We start from the raw sequence: 21079 nt of genomic DNA, 5'->3' as shown, positions 1-21079 counted from the left end.
GCATACAGTCAATACGACAACAGAAGGTTTTTTTTTTCCTTTTCCTTTTGAGGGCGAGGGGGTTATTGCTGCTCGGACACATTCATATCGCTGTTGCCGTACTCTTGGGAAAACCCTCTTTTCCCCCCCGCTTCGTTCCCCAGTAATTGCGCTTCACCCACCATACAACACGACATGGATGGCAAATTGTTACATGGTTTATTTCCCCATTGACAAAGGTGCTCAGACAAGTGGACACATACGCTGTATATGACGGGGTGAGTGTTATAAATGATAATAATAATAATAATAATATCCCTAGAAGTGTATTTTTAAAAAGCTTGTCATGGCAAAATAGGAAAACTTTACACCTTTTGTTTTTGTTTCCCAGTTATTCAGCGTGTGTGAGGTCTCAAAGTATAAAAATCAACCCCCCACTTAAATTCACATCAAAACCAACCCCCTCCCCGCCAAACGACTCATTATCAGAATTTTTTTTTTTTTTTTTAATCTTTTCACACGGAATGACTATTCATAGGTATTCAAATACATATTAACATCAGCATTGGTAGTAGTAGCAACACCAATAAAGTAAAAAGCAGGGTGGTGGGGGAGGCGGTGTTGAATGGAGTCACAACAGTGCTAACATGCTATCAACAAGCAACAAAGCTTTGGAGCAGGCGGTCAATTGCCACTCCACAACTGTACTGCATATATTTACACGGATGCTGTGGAATGGGTGGATATATGGGTTGGGGGGGTTGCAAAAAGACTTGGGTGGTGGGTGAGAATTGCCAACTCCCACCCAGGTCTTTTTGTTTTGTGCACATTTTGACATCATTCGTCGCAGGTTCAACTGCTGCACGGTTGGAAATGAATATAAGCCATACATTACACTATTTATATATATATACTGAATATGGACAGTTGTACTCAAAAGTTTACATACACTAATTTAGGGCGTTTTGAGGATTTAGCATTCAAACAAGGAGGTAAAAACATTTTAAAGTAATCTGGAAATGGACTTTCGGTGAAATGATACAATGGTTAACTTAAGATCACTCCTGATTAGGGTTCGGCAATGAGCATCGAGCATTGATGGGATCCGAGACTAACACTCCGATGTTCCCGAAACCGTTTGAATTTTAAAATTTCGATTCCATGTTTCGGTGCCCTGACTGCCGATTGGAAAAAAATAGCTGCCGAACACCACGAAGAAGCAGCCACATGAAGCGTTTGCAACAGCTACAGTGGTGCAAATAAGTATTTAGTCACCCACTAATTGTGCAAGTTCTCCCACTTGAAAATATTAGAGAGGCCTGTAATTGTCAACATGGGTAAACCTCAACCATGAGAGAATGTGGAAAAACCCAGAAAAATCACATTGTTTGATTTTTAAAGAATTTATTTGCAAATCATGGTGGAAAATAAGTATTTGGTCAATACCAAAAGTTCATCTTCACATCAATACTTTGCTACGTACCCTTTATGGGCAATAATGGGGCCAAATGTTTTCTGTAACTCTTCACAAGCTTTTCACACACTGTTGCTGGTATTTTGGCCCATTCCTCCATGCAGATCTCCTCTAGAACAGTGATATTTTGGGGCTGTCGTTGGGCAACATGGACTTTCAACTCCCTCCACAGATGTTCTATGGGGTTGAGATCTGGAGACTGACTAGGCCACTCCAGGACCTTGAAATGCTTCTTACGAAGCCACTCCTTTGTTGCCCTGGCTGTGTGTTTGGGATCATTGTCATGCTGAAAGACCCAGCCATGTCTCATCTTCAATGCCCTTGCTGATGGAAGGAGATTTTCACTCCAAATCTCTCGATACATGGCCCCATTCATTCTTTCCTTTAGTCGTCAGTCAGTCGTCCTGGTCCCTTTGCAGAAAAACAGCCCCAAAGCATGATGTTTCCACCCCCATGCTTCACAGTGGCTATGGTGTTCTTTGGGTGCAATTCAGTATTCTTTCTCCTCCAAACACGAGAACCTGTGTTTCTCCCAAAGAGTTCTATTTTGGTTTCATCTGACCATAACACATTCTTCCAGTCCTCTTCTGGATCATCCAAATGCTCTCCAGCGAACCGCAGAGGGGTCTAGATGTGTACTGGCGTCAGCAGGGGGACACGTCTGGCAGTGCAGGATTTGAGTCCCTGGCGGCGCATTGTGTTACTGATAGTAGCCTTTGTTACTGTGGTCCCAGCTCTCTGTAGGTCAGTCACTAGGTCCCCCCCATGTGGTTCTGGGATTTTTGCTCACCGTTCTTGTTATCATTTTGACGCCACGGGGTGAGATCTTGCATGGAGCCCCAGATCGAGGGAGATTATCAGTGGTCTTGTATGTCTTCCATTTTCTAATAATTGCTCCCACAGTTCATTTCTTTACACCAAGCGTTTTACCTATAGCAGATTCAGTCTTCACAGCCTGGTGCAGGTCTACAATTTTGTTTCTGGTGTCCTTCGACAGCTCTTTGGTCTTGGCCATAGTGGAGTTTGGAGTGTGACTGACTGATGTTGTGGACAGGTGTCTGTTATACCGATAATGAGTTAAAACAGGTGCCATTAATACAGGTAACGAGTGGATCCTCGTTAGACCTCTTTGACAGCGAGAAATATTGTTTGTAGGTGACCAAATACTTATTTTCCACTCTAATTTGGAAATAAATTCTTTAAAAATCAATGTGATTTTCTGTTTTTTTCCACATTCTGTCTCTCATGGTTGAGGTTTACCCATGTTGACAATTACAGGCCTCTCTGATCTTTTCAGGTAGGAGAACTTGCACAATTGGTGGTTGACTAAATACTTATTTGCCCCACTGTATATCATGCAAAGGTGGCTGAATGACCAATATGATTAAACACCTCCGGCTTCATGGAATACAAGTGCCGAGTAATGCAGAGCTGAGTGCTGCATATTTGACACGCTGCGCCGGTCCTCTAACCAGTCAGAACCAGGTAAGTAAAACAATAAATTACGTCTGTCTTCTGCTATCCCCGCTACACGACCCGGAATAAGCAGTACATGACAGATGGATGGATGGAATAGTACGAGAATAAATCGTATTATTACATCGGGCTAATGTAGCTATATAAGCTGTTACGTATTTTACATAGCGCGTTGCCGCCTCCGTTAAAATCAACAGTCTCCCAGCTAAGGTACCTGTATGTAAAGTGCGTAGTGGCTCACAGCTACCTTACCCCTACGTAATAGTTACATCTTTTTCTCGCTTTCTCATATTTATGCATTCAAGCTTCATCTACACCCAGTAAATGTTTGTTCTCCACTGTCGGAGACACTATTTGTCCAGAATGCTCACGGTTACTGCCTGAGAAGGCAGATATGATCATTTTCCTCAACAAAAACTTTCTGATTTTCTACTGTACCTGCTGCTAATCTGGACTCGGTTTTACAAGTTGTTTTTTGTTTGTTTGTTTGTGTCATATTCTGCATCAGGTTAGTCAATTTGTGGGCCTGAAGCGCATACGACACTCTAAAGTACAGGCAAAAGAATTTGTGTGAATGTCCGTGATCTTTTGTAAAATAAACATCTTTGTGAAAGTGCACTCCTGTGGAAAAAAACTTCATCGTATTAAAGTTCAAATACTGATTTTTATACACAAGTTAAAAATAGCCCTGTGAGAAATTCATATAATTAAAAAAAAGAAAATAATAATTGAGAAGTTTTGAAAATTAATATAAACTATGCAATTTTTTTTTTACCCTGCCTATTAAAAGATTCGGAATTGAGAATCGTTTGGAACCGGAATCGAAACGTGGAATCGGAATCGTAACTGTACAAATTCAAATGACTCCCAACCCTACTCCTGATGCCTTCAAAATTGAGTGCTAGCGACTGAAACTGCTAGCTTGGGCTTTTAGCTCAGTAGTCAGCATGCTTGACTTTCAGAGTGACGGTGCAAGTTTGAAACTGATGTAGTGGGGAACGAAAGTGCAGTGAAATCACCGCAATAAAAGCTTGGTTACAAAAGAATCAAATAGAACTCCATTTAAATGCAAAGTATTGATTAACATCGTCGCCTTTTAGATATATTTTTCATTCTATGTCTGAAAAACAGGAAAATTGTCAAATATGTCAAAATAGCTTTGAATACATTTTTTTTTTTTTTGCATTAGGTGAAATGTAACTCATTCATTATAGTATCGTATTAAATTGCTCAAAGGCTCTTGAATTGAATCAAATTGTGGCAAATATCGACAAATATATCGTCCAGCGAATCGATAGCTCATCATGAAATTCGTCATTTCAATTTATACGAGTTAATTGGACATTTACCTATTGTTCTAAGTCTACCCGTACAATTATAGTATTAAGTTAAACTGTGTAACTGTACTGTTACACTGTCTTTAAATCAACAGTTCTTTGAATTATTTTATTGGCCATTTTTATGATTCTTCCTACTCAAAATCAATCCATCCAATTGCCCAAAAAATATGATAACCCATGAAATGATATAAACTCCCTTAATTCCCTGCCATTGGAATTAGGAGCGATCGATCGCTGCCAGCCTTTCCCTATTCAAATGAATTGGACAGCTATCATTGCAAATGGCAATAAAATATTAACGCCCGTGTGTATTTGTAAACTTTTGACCACCACTGTGAATATGTGTATGTGTAGCCTTAAACAGGTCACATTACCAATACATGTCCACCATAATAACACAGCGTGACTTTGATGATTCACTTTTCCATAAGGCAGACTTAGTAAGTCAGTCATTAGTACATAGATACACATTACATCCCTTTTGTTATTACAGCCATTTTCCTCACTGGTCACAATAATCATTAATGTACACTCAAATCTGCAAGGCATTGTGGGAGACGGACAGATCATGACAGTGCTTGGAGGGCGTGTCATTGAGGGGTTACTGGATGGGGCGAGTTGGGTGTCTCCAGTTTGATGCAATGATTCAATGCATATTCTTTTTGTTCACAGTGATGGGTTCGTTAATTAAAGAATTCAATTTCCTTCTTCGTTTTTGTTGAGGGCCAGGGGGGTTGGGGCGAGGGGGGCATTCCTTTCCGCTTCTCGGGGGGGGTTGCTATCGTTACACCTGCAGCAGCACAACAGCAGAGAGGGTGATCCAAATGCTGAGGGCGACGCTTAAGCCTGATTGTAGAGTGCTTGCTCGACCCTGTATGGCACCCGGTCCTATAAGGGCATAGAAAATGTGTTAGAATATGACAAATTGAATACTCAGGAACAATATAATAGGGTTGTTTATGGTTATTCACGCATCATTAACCAATTTAGTGTTGAAAAATAAGACTGCCACAGACTATTATTTTGATATTTGACTAATCACCAATTATTTTTGTGAGTAGTACACTAACCAGTCATTAAATAAATCACATATTTGCTGATCACATTACAGAAATGAGAGAGTATTTAAAAAAGAGAGTGTTTAAAAAAAAAATCTTAACTTTCAAATCGCTCAAAACAGAAGATTTGGATAATTATGGGGTCAACAAAGGATCAGTCAAAACAACAATCAAAATAGTCACTGAATAATTTGAAAATTGACTAGTTGACTAACCACTTGATATACAAATCGCATTGTTTACTGTTTAGATTACATAAATAATATTTGTCTTTTTTCTTAAAAAAAAAAGAATGATTTTAAATGTATGTTTTGAATTTGATAAAATGCGTAAATCACATTTACTTTTCTTTGTTTCTCTTTATTTATAACAAAAGAATGAAAAAGCTGTACCATTAAAAAAAAAAAAAAAATATATATATATATATATATATATATATATATATATATATATATATATATATATATATATATATATACTGTTACTGGGCTGGGTAAAAAAAGAGGATTTGGACAATTCTGAGGTCAAATGGCTCAAAAAGAAAATTTGGATAATTCTGGGGTCAACAAAGGATCAGTCAAAACAAATAACAATCAAAATAGTCACTGAATAATTTGAAAATTGACTAGATGACTAATAACTTGATATATAAATTGCATTGTTTACTGTTCAGATTACATAAATAATATTTCTTTTTTCTTAAAAAAAAAAATAAAGATAATGATTTTAAATATATGTTTTGAATTTGATAAAATGCTTAAATCACATTTACTTATTTTTTTCCCTTTGTTTTTTTTTTTTTTTTTTTTTTTTTTAATCACAAAAGAATGAAAAAGCTGTACCATTTAAAAAAACAAACAAACAAACAAACAAAAAAAAAAGAGTTAATATTTACTGTCAAGAGGCTGGGGAAAAAAGAGGATTTGGGCAATTCTGAGGTCAACAATGTCCCTAGAGGATTAATCGACCAACCCAATAGTCATCGAGGAATCAATAATTTTGAAAAATCTGTCAAGTCAATGGCAGCCCTCCAATTCAAAGTGGATTGGACTTCTATCACTAGCCACGTTTACATGCTGACTTTTATTCATACCGATTCAAATCATTCCGAATGGAAATTTCACATCAGCTGTTTACATGTCACTTCATCTATTCCGATCCAGCGTTTACATGTGACTGCCTTTATTCCGAAAGGACGTTTGACAACTGCCGTCTGACATGCGCAGATTAATCAAAACAAAGCGTCACGTTGCAAAACATGGAGCTCGATCGTCAGATCAGCTGCTGTTTTAACTTTTCGAGTGGAAACAAAACTTCAGAATGATACGCCGTTCATTTAAAAAGTTGTGTGGGTGCGCTGTGTGTGTGCTTGGAAGCCATGTTGCAAGTGACGTTACTTACGTCACCAAGTGACGTCACCACGTCAGTACGGAGCATGCGCAGAAAGAACGCAACCAGACACCATTCCGCTTCCCTGTTTACATGATATAATTTTACTTCTAATTGGTTTGGGAAAAGGAATATTCCACCCCTGTGAATCGGACTGAAATTCCATTCGGTTTGGGCCTGTTCATTCCGAATGAGGTGTTTATATGGAACACATTTATTCGGTTTGAACAAATATTCCGATTGTAATTGGAATATTTGGCTCCATGTAAACGTGGCAACTGTCAATGACAGCAAATGAGTTAAAAGCAAATCCAAAGCAGGGCCACCGGCACTCGGGTACAATCAGGTTGCGGGCTACCGAGCCAACTCGGAAGAGCACGGAGGAAGGGTAGCTTGGGCAAAACTTAGATGATCCTTTTATCAACAAAATCAACTCTTACAAAAATAACTATGGTAATAAAAACTATTGAACTAAACTAATTAAAAAATAAAAAAACTCTTACAAAAATAGTGCAAATTAAAGACAAAGTAGCAAAGAAAAGATCACAAGAAAAAAAATTTACAAAGGGGGGGACACAATGGGCGACACACAAGGACATGGACAATGACCCAACAAAGACTGAACCAAACAGGAACTTAAATAGGCGCACACCCACAAACACAGTCAGGCAGTGGTGGAATGTAACGAAGTACTTTGTTACTGTACAAAGTACATTTTTGTGTAACTGTACTTTACTTGAGTAAAATATGAAGTGGTACTTTTATACTTTAACCACGACATTTTGCAGCAGGTCTCCGTACTTTTTATTCGACTACTTTTCAAATTGTTGCCTGTGTTACACGTTACTTTTGTTTGTTTTTCTTCTCATTGTGAATTGATAGTTCGTTTTCATGCAATCGATACGCCCCGTGCAACTATACCGTAACTGAGCACTAGAGGCAGCAACATGAGTACACGAAAGATTAGACAGGTGAACAAGATATTAACCAATAAAAACCACCACACTCTTGTACAGTAGGTGGCGGTATGCTCCTTATAGTTGCTCGCAATCCGCCATTAAGCTAAGCCTTGGAGTTTATGAGCTTTTAAAGCTTCTGTTTACAGTGCAGTCAATTTTATTGCTTGTTTTTTCCATTCTGCACAGTTTTAAATGAAACTACGCAGATAATAAATTTTCTGTTTATTTCTTTGAATATTGACTCAGGTGGGTAGTAACACGTTATATGAACTCAATTACATTTACTAGTGTAATTTTTGAGAAAAAGGTACTTTTAAGAGTAGTTTTACTAAGCTACAGTGCCTTGCAAAAGTATTCGGCCCCCTTGAATCTTGCAACCTTTCGCCACACTTCAGGCTTCAAACATAAAGATATGAAATTTAATTTTTTTGTCAAGAATCAACAACAAGTGGGACACAATCGTGAAGTGGAACAACATTTATCGGATAATTTAAACTTTTTTAACAAATAAAAAACTGAAAAGTGGGGCGTGCAATATTATTCGGCCCCTTTACTTTCAGTGCAGCAAACTCACTCCAGAAGTTCAGTGAGGATCTCTGAATGATCCAATGTTGTCCTAAATGACCGATGATGATAAAAAGAATCCACCTGTGTGTAATCAAGTCTCCGTATAAATGCACCTGATCTGTGATAGTCTCAGGGTTCTGTTTAAAGTGCAGAGAGCATTATGAAAACCAAGGAACACACCAGGCAGGTCCGAGATATTGTTGTGGAGAAGTTTAAAGCCGGATTTGGATACAAAAAGATTTCCCAAGCTTTAAACATCTCAAGGAGCACTGTGCAAGCCATCATATTGAAATGGAAGGAGCATGAGACCACTGCAAATCTACCAAGACCCGGCCGTCCTTCCAAACTTTCTTCTCAAACAAGGAGAAAACTGATCAGAGATGCAGCCAAGAGGCCCATGATCACTCTGGATGAACTGCAGAGATCTATAGCTGAGGTGGGAGAGTCTGTCCATAGGACAACAATCAGTCGTACACTGCACAAATCTGGCCTTTATGGAAGAGTGGCAAGAAGAAAGCCATTTCTCAAAGATATCCATAAAAAGTCTCGTTTAAAGTTTGCCACAAGCCACCTGGGAGACACACCAAACATGTGGAAGAAGGTGCTCTGGTCAGATGAAACCAAAATTGAACCTTTTGGCCACAATGCAAAACGATATGTTTGGCATAAAAGCAACACAGCTCATCACCCTGAACACACCATCCCCACTGTCAAACATGGTGGTGGCAGCATCATGGTTTGGGCCTGCTTTTCTTCAGCAGGGACAGGGAAGATGGTTAAAATTGACGGGAAGATGGATGCAGCCAAATACAGGAACATTCTGGAAGAAAACCTGTTGGTATCTGCACAAGACCTGAGACTGGGACGGAGATTTATCTTCCAACAGGACAATGATCCAAAACATAAAGCCAAATCTACAATGGAATGGTTAAAAAATAAACGTATCCAGGTCTTAGAATGGCCAAGTCAAAGTCCAGACCTGAATCCAATCGAAAATCTGTGGAAAGAGCTGAAGACTGCTGTTCACAAACACTCTCCATCCAACCTCACTGAGCTCGAGCTGTTTTGCAAGGAAGAATGGGCAAGAATGTCAGTCTCTCGATGTGCAAAACTGATAGAAACATACCCCAAGCGACTTGCAGCTGTAATTGGAGCAAAAGGTGGCGCTACAAAGTATTAACGCAAGGGGGCCGAATAATATTGCACGCCCCACTTTTCAGTTTTTTATTTGTTAAAAAAGTTTAAATTATCCAATAAATTTTGTTCCACTTCACGATTGTGTCCCACTTGTTGTTGATTCTTGACAAAAAATTAAAATTTTATATCTTTATGTTTGAAGCCTGAAATGTGGCGAAAGGTTGCAAGGATCAAGGGGGCCGAATACTTTTGCAAGGCACTGTATACTGAGTAGATTTGTGAAGAAAAATACGCTACTTAAGGCTACACAAGAGTCATTAGTTACATTTTTCCTCTTTATTTTACATATTACATTTATTTATTTATTTATTTTTACTGGCGATACCAAGAGTAAAACACAAAACAAAATGTGCGACAATAGAGCCCCATTCATTACATTATTAAAGGTATTATTATTATCACTATTATTATATTATTATTCCGATTTTTATTCAAAATTTGTTTTTCTCTCTGCAGTTGCTATTTGCTCTATTATAGAATCAGCAGCATTTATCAAGGATTTACTGGAGTTTTTCAGGCTGGGAACAAATTAATGGGATTATAATTAAAGATCGATCGGGTCCGATCACGTCATTTTCAAAGTATCGGAATCGGCAAAAAAATATCGGACATGCCTTTTTTTAGTATATATATATTTTTTAACTAAATCGTATTCTAATTGTATTTAACGTTACAGACAAAATGTCTTACACTCATTTAGAGTCTTTAGTTTTGGCTTAAAGTAGGGCTATTAAATTTATCGCGTTAACGGCGGTAATTAATTTTTAAAAAATTAATCACGTTAAAATATTTAATGCACTTAACGCAAGCGCTACACGACCCACTCACACATTGTCGCATTCAATCTATAATGACGCTGTTTTATCCATCAATAGAGCTAAAAGGCAGCGCAAAATGAGTAAAATTTTCCAGCCTTTGAAGCCATTTTTTAATTGGCTCAAGCCTTAAAATCCTTCTCTCATCAATTAGAAAAATCGTGAGAAGCAATGTGGGGAAGAAAGGTAGTGGTTGATTTTTTTCTTAACATCCTATGTTACTTCCCAACGGAGAGAAGATATATCAATTGGTGCCCCTCCGCACAGTCATGGTTGCACTTCCCATCATGCATTTGGGCAGAACAGTTAAATGGCTACAGTATCATTGACTGAAAGCTCAACAAATACACTAGATGGCAATATTTTGTCACATTATACAAAGTCACATTTATCCTTTAAGAATTACAAGTCTTTCTATCCGTGGATCCCTCTCGCAGAAAGAATGTTAATAATGTAAATGCCATCTTGAGGATTTATTGTCATAATAAACAAATACAGTACTTATGTACTGTATGTTGAATGTATATATTCGTCCGAGTTTTATTCATTCTTTTCTTAATGCATTGCCAAAATGTATAAGATCGGGAAAAAATATCGGGAATGATTGGAATTGAATCGGGAGCAAAAAAAAAAAGCAATCGGATCGGGAAATTTCGGGATCGGCAGATACTCAAACTAAAACGATTGGGATCGGATCGGGAGCAAAAAAACATGATCGGAACAACCCTAATTATAATGTATTCTTATTGAAAATGCGGCTCATCATACGACCATTTCGACTTACAAACAAGATCCTGGAATGAATTAACTTTGTATGTAGAGGTACCAATGTATATGAGTTGAAAATTAAGCCTTTGTTGGTAAAATGTTGCTATAAAAGTTGTAAAGCAATAATACATACAAAAAAATGAATGAAATGAACAAAATTTAAAAATTTTTTTATAATGGGTCAAAATAATTTTTCGAACAGATCATGTGGCTAGCACCTTGGACAGTCATTTGCTTTGCTTAGCCCTCCGCCCCCCCCAAAAAACCTGAGGACAGAAGAGGCGAGATACAGTGGGGAGAACAAGTATTTGATACACTGCCGATGGGTTTTCCCATTGGCAGTGTATCAAATACTGTATATTCACTGTATATACACACATATATATATATATTTTTTTTTACAAACCTTAGCTTTCAAAAGCGACAACAACTACTGAGCAAGAAAATAGGATTGAAAATTTGGACCATGAAACGCCTGAGAGTACAAGTTCTAAAATAAATGATTAAAAACCTGACGAAGCTGGCCTCTTCCATGCCGATGTTACAATAATAGTAATAATAATAATAATGAATCGGAAATAAAAAAGCATCTTTTACTGTCACCTTAACTTATAAAGACCTGCCATATTGTTGAGCTAGTTCCATTTTAATTTAATGGTAAGCGTCACCTTTATCTGTTTTCACTGCCTGCACTAACCTTTTTGGGACCCATGTTGATTTCTCTCACAAGAAATTTCGCCGTGCGTCTGTCTTGTGTGAAAACAATGAAATTGCGACACTGTCATAAATCGTCATAGTTCGAACCTGTCGAGACAAATGACGAGTCAAATTTTACGTCGGATGTTGAAAAGATCGTATTTTGACGCGATTGTATGTCGAGGTTCCACTGTATTAAAAAAATAGAGGTGTATGTAATTTAACTACAAATTTGATCTGATAGTGGCGCTGGAGAAAATGTCATGTAATGAGCAATAACAAAGGGGTAATCCCGTAAAAGTAAGATGTGTTAGTAATTTTGAGGACAACAGGAGTCTTAAGTTATACAATTTATGTGATTGCTCCTCTTGACAGTTATTTAGTATAACCACCTACATATAACTGACAGCACATAATCCCTGCACACGCAATATGTGTCACATGTTGAGTGTGGATAATGTGATGGCTCTTGCTAGTAATTAATGATAACTTTGCGCGACAGAAATGGGGGGTGGTAAAAAAAAGAGACCGGAAATAATTCACAATTAAAAAAAAAAGTTAATCACACATACACACATGCATGTAATTCTCTAAGTGTGCCAGAGGAGACGTCGTGATGTCGGGTTGCTTCATCTCATCACACTGGCTGCTAATTAACCTCCTTGATTCCCATCATGTGGCCATCAGGCAAGCTCACAGACTGAAATAATACAATGTCGCCCAAGTCATTTGAGCGGAGGCGGGTTGGTCGCTAGGCCTTGGGGGGGACTCAGCCAACTCACCACTATCTCTTCAAAATGACAGAAACCATCATTACTAGTGACAGGCGTTATATGGCGATATATATCACTATAACGATAGTAAATTATGGACCAGCATGGATTCTTCCTACTGTCTATTTATAGAGTTTGAATATTATCTGTACTCAACTTCGAAGTGCTGACACTTTCAAAATCAATAATGTGAAAAGGCCATTTTATGTCCTTAAATCCAACCAGGGGTGTGATAAATCACCACACAACACAAACCTATGGTGGAAAAATAAAAAAGTTTATGAAAATTTCAAATAATAGGAGGTAGGTAACAGACATACTAGTATAATATTGTCACTAACAAAGACAAGAAACACATTAACGTTAAAAAAAGAAAAAGCCACCGCAAGGCATACTGGGAATTCCAGGGATAATTCAGTCTGACACGTTTTCTCACTTCCCCTCCCAACCCATGGGCTGAGTGATGAATTTAAAAACAATTGGAAATCTGAGTGTTCAACAAAGCAGATCAAGAAATGTAACCCAGGAAGAATACAAACAACCAAATTTGTTACATGTATCTTAACATATTGGTTGCCATTGACGGTGACAGACGTCCAATCCATTTGACTGGGAGGACTAAAGGTAAGTAGTTAAAGTAAAAAAATTTAAGTAAACGGGATTTCATTTTAAACAAATATACAATGGGGCAAATAAGTATTTAGTCAACCACTAATTGTGCAAGTTCTCCCACTTGAAAATATTAGAGAGGCCTGTATGTGTCAACATGGGTAAACCTCAACCATGAGAGACAAATGTGTTGGTAGGGCAGGAGCGCCCTGACCCCTACCGGAGTGCTGATGACGCTTTTCTTCGCCTATCAGGCGATAGGCTCGTTCACCTTACTGTGTCTAAGGGCATGGGCCTGTTTCTTTAAGCTATGGTTAAAAGCTTTACAATAATAAATGTGTTAGACTAATGCAAAGAGTTATATGGCGTAAAAAAGAAACTATTTCCTTCACTCTTCACAAGCTTTTCACACACCATTGCTGGTATTTTGGCCCATTCCTCCATGCAGCTCTCTCCTAGAGCAGTGATGTTTTGGGGTTGTCGTTGGGCAACACAGACTTTCAACTCCCTCCACAGATTTTCTATGGGGTTGAGATCTGGAGACTGGCTAAGCCTCTCACGGACCTTGAAATGCTTCTTACAAAGCCACTCCTTTGTTGCGCTGGCTGTGTGTTTGGGATCATAGTCATGCTGAAAGACCCAGCCACGTCTCATATTCAATGCCCTTGCTAATGGAAGGAGATTTTCACTCAAAATCTCTCAAAACATGGCTACAAAAGAAAAAACAATCTCTACCATTGACAGGAATAGTTGCACAATCCATTTGAATTGGGAGGGGCTTAAAATGGATTGATTGCCGTCAATGGCAGCCAGTGAGTTAAGTGTGTGAATTAGTTAAGGGTGTAACGGTACATGTATTTGTATTGAACCGTTTCGGTACGTGGTGCTCTGTTCGGAACGGAGGCGTACCGAACGAGTTTCTGACGTAATGTAACCCTTACTTTTCGAGGCTGCGAGTCGATCGGGTTACAGTTTCTTTGTGTAGATTATATTTACTCCGTCTTCTCTACTATAATGAGGACCAACACGGTAGGACAGTATAACCCAGAAACGTCAACGTCGCGACAACGTGGCCGCCGTGAGAACGCAGTGAAACGCGGGCGTTAAAGTCAATCAGGCAATGCACACCAGTCGCAGTGTGGCCGCGTGACGCGTTCCAGAAGCGGCTCGACACGACGCATGCGAAAAGAACGGCAGAGTTTATTATTGACGCGAGACGCAATCCTCCTGCGTCAATACTACTACCTGTAGCTAGGATCGGGCAGACCGGATGTCACTCGTGTAAAAATACGGTGGATCCAGTCGATTTTCAAACTAATATGCAATCGTAACCCACTTTTTGAGTCCATCAGATCTCTTGAGTGGTAGATCGGGGCACAGTTGACTTGTCTTTGTTGATTTACTGCTGTCTTCTGTGCTATAAAAATAACCAACAAGGCCCCGTATTCAATACAAAACCCTCCTACCACAACAAAACAAGTAGGAACTAATTTCACATAGGAACTAAAGTTATACAACATAAAATATACAATATAAATTAATACTACATCACATTTGTAGAATATAAACACATAATAAAATAAAAGCCCATTTAAATAAAATAAATCGACATGAGCTAAAACACCTGTAATTAAATAATAAGAATAATACACAGATCCTACTTACACAATTAAATGTATTAATTTCTGTGTGGCGCTTTAACTTGAGAAAATCCACCAATAAAGCTTTTGAAAACCGTTCATAAGAAAAAAAAAAGATTGATTGAGGCATTTCATTTGTAAAATACATGTTAAAATCTTTTTCATTAATTGCTTTTCTTTTTAGCGCTCTTCTATTTTCTTCTTTCTTTCAGAAAGAAAGCTGACCAATACGCGGGGGTCTGAAAGGCAAATTGTTGTTGGATTATCTATAAATACCCGCTACATTTTGAGCAGAATTCTAGCTTTGAATAGGCTAATGTTCCTATTGTTGAAAGCACGAAGGTGTGTAATAAACAACTAGCACATTTATATTTTGCATTTTGTTTTCTTACTGTACCGAAAATGAACCGAACCGTGACCTCAAAACCGAGGTACGTACCGAACTGAGATTTTTGTGTACCGTTACACCCCTAGAGTTAGTGCTATATAAATAAAATTGCCCAGTTTGGACAAACCCTAAAATGTAGGTCATTGCTTCCAGCAAAGAGCACCCCACTGGACTCCAATAGGAACACAACACTGCTCGTTTGTATGCCACACGAAACAAAACTTGGGTCACAATGACACGTAGGGACGATTTCGTCCTGGATTTTGCATTGCCGCGCGTCTGGAATCAAAGCGGTTTGTCGTGCTCTAATGACGGACAGGGGAGATTAGTAGGGTAAGGAAGGGAGGATGATGGAGAGATAGGCTGACACGAGTGGGAAAACGGGAGCTGGAAGATGTATGGCCCTGACGGGAGAGTGAGTCATTGAAGGGGCACCGGCTGGGATAATGGGGAACGAGCAAGAAAGGCGGGGAGAGATGAAGGACTCACTTAGGACGGTAATGCTGAAACGCGGGTGAGAGGAGTTGACGGGGGGAAACGGAGGAGAAAGAGAATTGGGCTAGGAGAGAAATGATATTTAACCAGGAAGGGGGCAGACATAATGGGGCAGAGAATAAGCGAGGGACCTACGGAATAGCAACATGCTGGCGTTGGAGGCTCCAAGACGGTTGGTGGCGAAGCAGGTGTAGTTGCCGAAGTCCTTCTCTGTCACGTTGGTGAAAAGCAGAATCGAGCGAGTCTTCTCATTCTTGATTCGGATGGTGGCGTCGTTCCTCACGGGCCTGAAGGAGGAGATTTTTCACATCATTTCTCAGGAAATGTAAAGGTTTTTACACGTAAAAGAGGGTATCTCCCAGTTTGTCTGTGAAATTTGAATTTGTAAAACTCTGTAATGACTAGCAGGTCCCTGCAGATGGTGGTGTTACATCGCTTTAGATTTGAGATCAGCAAAGGTTTTCAGTAGATTAGCCAGAGAATGTCCTTTCATAGCGTTGTGCATGTTTTCTCCCCTAATAAACATATGAAATAATGTGTGTTTTAAATCTATTAAACAAGATTAAACAGATAAAGGTTTTTTCTTTCACTTTAAGATAAGAACTTTGTTTTCGACACTTATTAAGGTTTAGAGTTAAAGAAACACTTTGGAGCTTTTCAGTTTTGGTCGATTTTAGCGACGCCGGTGGACAAAAGCGGTAGTGTTTTACCGTAAGGAAGACATTAGGATCAGCGCCCACCCGCAGTGTCGCAAACAGTGTTGTCACTGATTACTTGAAAAAGTAATTTAATTACTGATTACGCCCCCCAAAAAGTTATCTAGTTACTTTACTGATTATTTCATTATCAAAGTAACTAAGTTACTTTAAAAGTAATCTATCAGTTACTTTTTACCCATTTTTCTCCCTTTGCCGCCTCAACATAAGAATGACAACAGAAAAATGTCATCACATGTAATTGACTTTCCGATGATTGAATTTAAAGGGGAATATCAGAACTTTGCGCTAGCTTAGCCACTCTGGAGCCCTGAAACTAACAAATATCTGACAAACTGCTTGGAATTTGTTGAAATCAACTCCACCGACCAATTAAACCCCGCTAACTCTAAGATTAAGCCTAATGTCAAAACTTCTGAATTTTGGGTCATGGTTAACAGCATATCAGTGCCAATGTAAAACAATGCAAAGTGACTGCACAAAATTACAAGGGTGGAAGCGGGCGCGGATGCGCGTACAAAACCCGGAAGTACTCCTCTCAACGCACACTCGGTCAATTTGGCCACAAAACCTGGCGGCAACTAAGCACTTTACACTCAATCGGACTTACAACACATCCCACAGATGCTAAACGAACACATCACCTCACGGCATAAATGTGCAACACGCATATGAAGTAAACAAAGCCTGCCAACTTGGAGCGATGACTGCCCGTCGTTGCTACGGCAAAGCTACGAAACGGCCGCGCATGTAGGGGGTCCAACCTTTTGCTGATACCCTCCAGAATCAAGGAAAAATACTCACCTTCATTCATGGATATCCACAGATCAACATTCCCTCGCAACGTCTCAACACTCGGCTCGAATATCCACCCGCCTGGCCTACGCCTTCAGTCCCACAACACATGTGACGCGGGACCAGAACAGGAAATAGCTAAGAGGTTGTCATGGTAACACGTACCGGGAACCTTTTCTTCTAGCATTTTCTATTCAAAATGCTCTTCGTACATGACTACAATATTCTTCATTCTACATACGTTATGAGGCAATGAAAAAAAAGTAACGCAGAGACACTAAGGAAACTAACTTTAATCAGATTACTGGTGTAGAAAAATGAACGCGTTAGATTACTCGTTACTGAAAAAAGTAATCAGATTACAGTAACGCGTTAACAACACTGGTCGCAAAATCATCAATTAATAAAAAATCAATCTACCGGTTGCCTGCAGAATGGTTAAACAACATTTCTTTTTCCAGCACCTGTCTGAAGGATGAATAGTAATAAGGTAATGAAACCAGTTGTGGCTAAACAAAAGCATATGATGGTTAGCAACTGTGTGGTTTATTGTGGCTAACCACCCCAGAGTTCATTTGGGGGGGGGGGGGGGGGGCGTCATGCTAACGAGTTGAAGCCGGGCCAATGTTTATTCTGTATATCATGGTAGCCTGACTTTTTTTTCCTCCTCAGACAAAACATTTTGTCTCTTGTTGCTTTGCCATCTTTGCAGAATTCACACGAGAGTATTCTTATCGACACTTCAGTCTTTATAATAAATGGAGAAAGGGTGAAGTGACGTATGCCGTAAAGCAACCATCACAATTGCAGTTTTTTGTGTGTGGCAGGGCTCCTGCCACCGTCCTCAAAGTTAATTAATGTCGGTGAAAGCGATATAGACCCCCTCAAGATATAAAAGAGGTGTCATTGAACTGTCAGTCGACATATTATCACAAATGTTATAAAAATATTTCATAAAGGTTGAAAAGTAACCAAGTGTGGCTTTAAAACCCCTACCACTATAAGAATTATGAAGTGAAATTACAGAAAATATTTATTTTAAAATATTTAACGTTAAATATGCTAACATTTTTAGAAAAAAAAAATGTATATACTCAATTCATTGACAGTTATTACTAAAGATGTCCCGATCGATCGGGTCCGATCACGTCATTTTCAAAGTATCGGAATCGGCAAAATTAAAAAAAAATATATATATATCCTGTGTATTTTAATTAAATCGTTCTCTAATTGTATTTCATGTTACAGACAAAATGTCTTACAGTCATCCAGAGTCTTTAGTTTTGGCTTAAAGTAGGACTGTCAAATTTATCGCGTTAACGGCGGTAATTAATTTTTTAAAAAATGAATCATGTTAACTTAAAATATTTAATGCAATTAACGCATGCGCTGCACGACCCACTCACGCATTGTCGCGTTCAATCTATAAAGGCGCCGTCTTACCTATGTATAGAGCTAAAAGGCAATGTATAATGAGTAGAGTGAATTTAGGCAGTCTTTGGAGCCTTTATTTAATTGGCTAAAGCCTTAAAATCCCCCTCTCAACAATTAAAAATTTCGTGGGAAGCAATGTGGGGAAGAAAGGTAGTAGTTGATCTTTTTCTTAACACCATATTTTATTTCTCAATGCAGAGAAGATATATCAATTGGTGTCACTACGCACAGTCATGGTTGCACTTCCCATCATGCATTTGGGCAGAACAGTTAAATGGCTACAGTATCATTTCTGAAAGCTCAACAAATACACTAGATGGCAATATTTAGTCACAATATACAAATTCACATTTATCCTTTAAGAATTACAAGTCTTTCTATCCGTGGATCCCTCTCACAGAAAGAATGTTAATTATGTAAATGCCATCTTGAGGATTTATTGTCATAATAAACAAATACAGTACTTATGTACTGTATGTTGAATGTATATATTCGTCCGAGTTTTATTCATTTTTTTCTTAATGCATTGCCAAAATGTATATGATCGGGAAAAATTATCGGGAATGATTGGAATAGAATCGGGAGCAAAAAAAAGCAATCGGATAGGTAAATATCGGGATCGGCAGATACTCAAACTAAAACAATCGGGATCAGATCGGGAGCAAAAAAACTTGATCGGAACAACCCTAGTTATTACTTATTCATGACCATCTGGCACTAAGGGCACGAACAAAGGTATTTCACTTTTGTCTATTCTGGAACAGCTTCTGAACAATACCTCAGGTGTGAATGACAGTTACAGTCGAACCAAATCTGTTTTAAAATTGAACGTTTTTTATTTTGACCATACAACACCGTAGTCAAATGACCACTTACAACATTGGAACTAAGCAAAAAGATCAACAACCTCCCTACTGTTTGAATAGGTTTAATGGTTTTGCATAAATTTACTCAATGGCTGGCATGGATGGTGTGGCAGCGATTGCCAACCACCTCCAGATAGATTGGACGAAAGGGTGTTTTTAATATACATTTTCTTCTTTTACTAACGATGACAGCATATAATCTGTGAATAATACACAGATACTGTTCATCGACTGGCAACAAATGAGTTAAAAACACATTAATGAATGTTTAAAGTGACTTCCAAAAAACAGCCTGTACAATAAAAGTTTGCCCCTGGAACACCATAATTCCATTTCCATGACTTTATTTGGGTAAAAACCCATTCAAAGTCATTTTTACTAATTTAGCGGAGTTCCTAGATTTGGCCAGAATTAATGGGCAGAAAAGTGACAAGTCGACCTTGCCCCATTTGTGCACAAAATGTCCTTCTCACCTCATTGTTTCACGTTGTTTGCCATTAGGCACGACTTTTGTCATCATTAGTGTGTGAATTGTTGCATTGCTGTCCAAAGGGGCTTCGAGAGGTGATGACCAACTTTTACCTTTTTATTGTACCTTTGACTTCAAGGCTGTTGGTGACGATAAGGCATCGTCAATTAAGTATAAATACTAGAGATGGGAATCTTTGGGCACCTAATGATTCGATTAAGATTACGATTCAGAGGTTTCGATTTGATTATAAAACGATTATTGATGCACCCCCCTCCTTTTTTTTTTTTTTTTTTAAATTGTTTTGTACATTAGTTCCAAAATTGTTCAAAAATCCTCTCAGGCTAAACCAAACTACTATTTTAGTATCAAGTTAACATATAGCAGTAAACAAATATACAAAAATAACAGTAAATAAAAAACTCCAGTCCCCATTCTGTATCAACAGCTTTAAACTACTTTCAATTAATTTAATGTTGTGAATCAACCGTTAAAGTTGTTAAAATTGCTCCTGTTATTCCATAATTTCTCTTTTGTCTACTTTCAACATGTGAAAGTTTTAAAACTATTTTAAAGATAGATTCAAGTCAATATTTTACCGATTTAGGAGTATTTTAGATAAAAAGTTAATTAGGTTCGCTTGGAAGGTTCGCAACAACAGCCTTGCAGGGAAGTGTACTGCTTTAAGATGGCGGCCGTTACTAACGCCCGAAACTAGCTTTTTGTAGCTGTGCTGCTAACGATACCGAATCTATTTTGCATCTAGTCCTATATAAATGATATCTACCGTAACATAATGTGGCTGTACTTTGTAGCAGCTTTTCGGCAGCAGTCAGGTATGTTGTTGTTTTTTTTATCTCGTGGCATGAGTTGAGCTAGAGCCGTGAGTTGAGCATTGGCGTTACCCGAGGGGCCGGGTAATGAGAAGCATGATGTTTAGCTACTCTCGCTCCGTCCCTAATTGTGTACCGAAGACCGCGCGGCGCGCTGAGTGTGTTGTACTTCTGCTTTACTTGGCATATTTCAATCATATTTCATATCATCGGAATTTGGATGTTTGTGAATCGTTCTCGAAGCTTCCACGGCCGAATCGCGAATAATCTAAGAATCGGAAATTTTGCACACCTCTAATAAATACTATATACACATACACACACACCCAAAATATACACACAC

At 38.5% G+C, this 21079-nt stretch overlaps 1 protein-coding gene across 2 annotated transcripts in view; it reads right to left on the bottom strand.

Annotated features, from left to right (window-relative positions):
• Window positions 1-2759: 2759 nt before the first annotated feature.
• The window catches only part of iglon5 (IgLON family member 5), a 424128-nt gene continuing 405808 nt past the window's right edge, over window positions 2760-21079 (bottom strand). For both annotated transcript variants that reach the window (XM_057833795.1, XM_057833794.1), the window contains exons 7-8: window positions 15759-15910; window positions 2760-5157 (exon numbers count right to left, since the gene is read on the bottom strand). In XM_057833795.1, the coding sequence (XP_057689778.1) occupies window positions 5054-5157; window positions 15759-15910 (256 nt within the window). In that variant the 3' untranslated portion in view covers window positions 2760-5053. The remainder of the gene's footprint in view (window positions 5158-15758; window positions 15911-21079) is intronic.

Source organism: Corythoichthys intestinalis, chromosome 4 (assembly GCF_030265065.1).
Source record: "Corythoichthys intestinalis isolate RoL2023-P3 chromosome 4, ASM3026506v1, whole genome shotgun sequence".
Taxonomy (NCBI): domain Eukaryota; kingdom Metazoa; phylum Chordata; class Actinopteri; order Syngnathiformes; family Syngnathidae; genus Corythoichthys; species Corythoichthys intestinalis.
This window is presented reverse-complemented; position numbering and strand designations above follow the sequence as displayed.